The sequence below is a fragment of the Trachemys scripta genome, chromosome 16, assembly GCF_013100865.1.
Source record: "Trachemys scripta elegans isolate TJP31775 chromosome 16, CAS_Tse_1.0, whole genome shotgun sequence".
In the NCBI taxonomy this organism is placed as follows: Eukaryota; Metazoa; Chordata; order Testudines; family Emydidae; genus Trachemys; species Trachemys scripta.
Window position 1 is genome coordinate 20,804,084 of NC_048313.1, and position 4,027 is coordinate 20,808,110.

The window sequence follows — 4,027 nt, forward strand, 5'->3', positions numbered from 1 at the left end:
CATTAAAAGCTTTTTTACCTATACAGGAAATTTTACGGTAGTTTTCCGGTGTCACTGCGCTTGGAAGTTGCTAGCAGGGAAAATTCCAAAGACATCAAAAAATCCTGTATATATATTTTTTTCTTTAAAAAAAAACAACCCCAACCCCTTCCCGATCGCTAAAGCGTCTTCTCTTTGCCTCTTCCTGGGTCCGGGGTCCCTTACAACGGACTTTTAAAATAATACTTTATTTCCGAATCTATTTATTATGCACTGAGATACCCAAAGAATGTCTGTCTTACATCTCCTGGTAGCAGCATTTTCCTACAACCGACTCTCTTCTGCAATCCCCGAGTGAAGAAGACCCTAGTTGTCACGAATACACAACATATCGTTATAAGAGGGCTAAGAACTGGATTTCTTTCTTTTTTTTTTTTTTCCGTGTATTTCTGTATTTACTGAGCGCCGGTGGGAGTTGTCGGTAAAGAAGTTTTCTTTACAGTAATGAAGGCAGAGGAAGAGCGATATTTTCCTCTTCCTCTTTTGTCTTGCCTATTCGGCAGGGATCATTAACAAAAGCGAGTGGGGATTGATGAAGTTATAGGCTTGTAATTCCTGAATTTAGGATTGTCCCTAGCAGAGATGGAACTCGCCTTTCCCCGGTACAGAATGCCGGGCAGGAAACATTCCTAGTGTTCCAGATAAACCTGTAAAATATCTAAGGGGCTGCAAATATGTTAAAACTCTTTCATCCCATCAACTGTAAATATGACCCTGTTGCGGTTCCAATCATTCGTCTCCTTAAAGAGCCCGTAAACTTTATATGACACAATATCTAATAGTAATTTATTGGGAGATATTGTAAATTTCAACGGTTTTACTTAATAAAGGGGCTAATTAATGAGAAAATTGATTAATTTTGCCAGCTGTTGGAGGGACCCTAACTACCGCTGGGGGAAGGGTGTCATTTATATATCTTGATATGATGTCTATGTACATTTTTACAGTACGTGGGGTTTCTCAGGCCGGTGCTTAAACCCGTTGCTTTATTTTATAAAATGTTTTATGATTATTTTTTTCTTTAAAAAAAAGCGTATAAAAACGAAAGGCAGAACTTAATGTTTTGTTTTGCCTCCGACTGCCAAGGGTGGGTGGCACCTATCTCCAACGCGAGTTGGCGCCCACGTGACCCCGCTCCGACCAATGGGGTGGACCTTTAGGTTTAACTATGTTTAATGTCAGATAGCAATAAACTAGAAGCTCTTGGTCAGGCCCGCGGAAATGGGCGAGCATAATCTCCTTAATCCTGGGTTTGTGGGACCTTTGGTGAACATCCACACGGGAGACACCTTCTACTTCCCCAATTTCAGAGCTTCCGGAGGACAGCTGCCTGGCTTGCCGTCTCTCTCCTACCCGAGAAGGGACAATGTTTGTTCTTTGCCCTGGGCATCCTCAGAGCCCTGCAACGGATACCCACAGCCCTATCTCAGCAGCCCCGTGTCCATTAACCCTTCTTTCAGCAGAGCGTGCGACCTAGCTAGAGTGGAGGAGAGCAAATGCTACTACAGGGAGGCTTGCTCCGAGACTGCCAGCCTCAAGAGGGAGGAAAGGGTCAGGGACAATGCTTTGATGCCACTTGAACCTGGGATTCCCAATGGAATGAGCGGCAATTTCAGCAAATATGACTATCCGGCGTCTGAGACTGTGTCCCACGATCCCCCTTCTTGTCAGTCCTTGGAGTCAGACTCCAGCTCATCCTTACTCAATGAAGGGAATAAGGGCTCTTCCAGCGAACCAGCCACAATGGTCTCGCCTATCAACCAAGGAAGCAATCTGTCCACTGGTGGTAAGGAAAAGCAAAGCAAAGGAATATGTGTGTGTTGTTAGCTGTGATTCTTATGATGCGTTGTAAGGCTCTTTCGCTGAGGTCCACTCTTGTGGATCTAATTCATGGAATTAGCAATGGGATCAGCATGTCTATTTGTGCAGAGACCACTAGGGGTAGCACTCAAATGCCTAATGTTTTATTAGGTGCTGCTTCTTTTAAAAGAAAAGGCTATAAACATGTAAATATCCCATAAAATAGATAGTGATTGCACAGATAGCCCCGAATATCCTCGTTGAGATTGAGTGCATCAGTCGCTCTGTATAAAATGTTTTAAGGCTTGGCAAAGGTGTGCAGTGGGGTGGTTTCCTGGGAGCTGAAAAGCTAAGTACAACGGTGATGCTTAAAAAAAGGCAGAGCTGGGTACATTGGAGTTGTCATGTCAGGCGAAAGGATACCACACCCAACACGCTGATTTCTACCTGTTGGCTTTCTCTTTATTGATTTTTCCCCTTTAAAATTTGGAAGGCGCCATAAAATACCCCTAACCCCCCGCGGCATCGAGGCGCCATAAAAATACCTATACTGATGCCTTCCATTATGCATATAATCTTCTACAATGAAGCAGTTTCAACAAAGTTTAGCTGATTTCCATATCGTAGGTTGCTTCTTGATCTACCATGTATCCAAAACGTAGAACCATGTGCGATTTAGGTCTGTTCATCAGGCTTGTAACTAAAATATAGATCCATGTATCAGTATTGTATGCAAAAGTTAACAATATGTGTCTCTCACGTATCTAAGACACAGATCTATGTATCAGTTTTGTATATAAGAAATACATCGATGTATACAATATACCAATCAGATAAAAGAAATAACTATTAGTTAAATATCGTGCACCCAATAAGTAGACTTATGGGGCGATCTGAAATACATACCTGTATCTAATATGTAGAGCTATATATCAACCCTAAGTAAGAAATAGTTCTATGTGTCTATCTATGTATCAGTCTGATCTATCAAGTATTACAGACCAAGATTTATGAATCTCTCTTGTGTGAGACACCTCTGCCTTATGCCCTCTGATGTTGCTATGAGGTGAGCGTTACAAACTGTGAATGCAGACGAGGGGCAGGGAAGTGGGGGAAAGATCCTATCTTGGAAGCCGACTTTGTTTCTTCAGGTGTATTAAATTCTCCTTTCAATCACACGTCCTTAGGTGCTCCGTGGTACCCGATGCATACAAGGTCCCGGAAAAAGCGAAAACCCTATTCCAAGCTTCAGCTAGCAGAGCTGGAAGGGGAGTTTATGGTCAACGAATTCATTACCCGCCAAAGAAGGAGGGAGCTCTCAGACCGATTAAACCTGAGTGATCAGCAGGTGAAGATCTGGTTCCAGAACCGACGCATGAAAAAGAAAAGACTGCTTCTGAGGGAGCAAGCTCTTTCTTTCTTTTAAAGTTCAAAAAGCGTCCATGTTGGTTAACCTCATAGACTCTCTAGTGTTCATCCTAGCTGGTGGTTCCGGGACTTTACCTGATCACTCATAATTTTCTTTAAAAAAAAAAAAAATCAGCGAGCATATATAAATATGAGAATATGCATCTCCTACACTGGAACTGTTGGGAAAGACCCGATGTGAATGCGCAACTCCCTAACCCACCCGTCAGCCAGCGTTGGTTTCTATGGTCTAAAAGATTGTCAGCAGCATTGAGTGTAATCTGGGTGTGATGTTGAGTACGACCCACTATCCTTTCATTGACAAGCCGAACAGGTATGGTTTGGTTTCCCTCCAAGCAATAAGGTTTGTTGGGCTGTGTGCGATATTTCTCCCCGCCCCCAGACTGCTCTGGCTTTGTTGTTGGTCCCTATTCCAGACGGCATCAAAGATCAGTCTTGGAACCAAGTCACTGTCCTATATGGTAACGGAGGTTTTAGTGCTGGGTGTTCATTTTCTGGAGTGGTATGGCTCCTTCATTCAGCTCCCGCCCATTCTTAGGGTGAACGGTTCGCCAGTGGTACATATTTCCAGACCCATTTTCACTACAAGTCGAGGGTTCCCGGCGAACAAAATAACGGGATTGGTCAGTAGCTATAGGAAGAAGACAGAAGGAAAGAATGTATAGCAATGTGTAGCAGGTTGTCCCTGAGCTAGGAACTTAGCTCCGATACCTGGCGCTTCTTGCATGGTGCTTTGCTCAAAATAAATGGGATGGTATTA

General features: G+C 43.3%; 1 protein-coding gene across 1 annotated transcript; it reads left to right on the plus strand.

Moving 5' to 3' along the window:
* The first annotated feature begins 1,260 nt into the window (after positions 1-1,260).
* HOXC12 (homeobox C12) lies at positions 1,261-3,265 on the plus strand. The gene is made up of 2 exons (XM_034792970.1): positions 1,261-1,825; positions 3,027-3,265. The coding sequence occupies exons 1-2, from the start codon at positions 1,261-1,263 to the stop codon at positions 3,263-3,265; spliced, it is 804 nt and encodes a 267-aa protein (XP_034648861.1).
* The last annotated feature ends 762 nt before the right edge of the window (positions 3,266-4,027 follow it).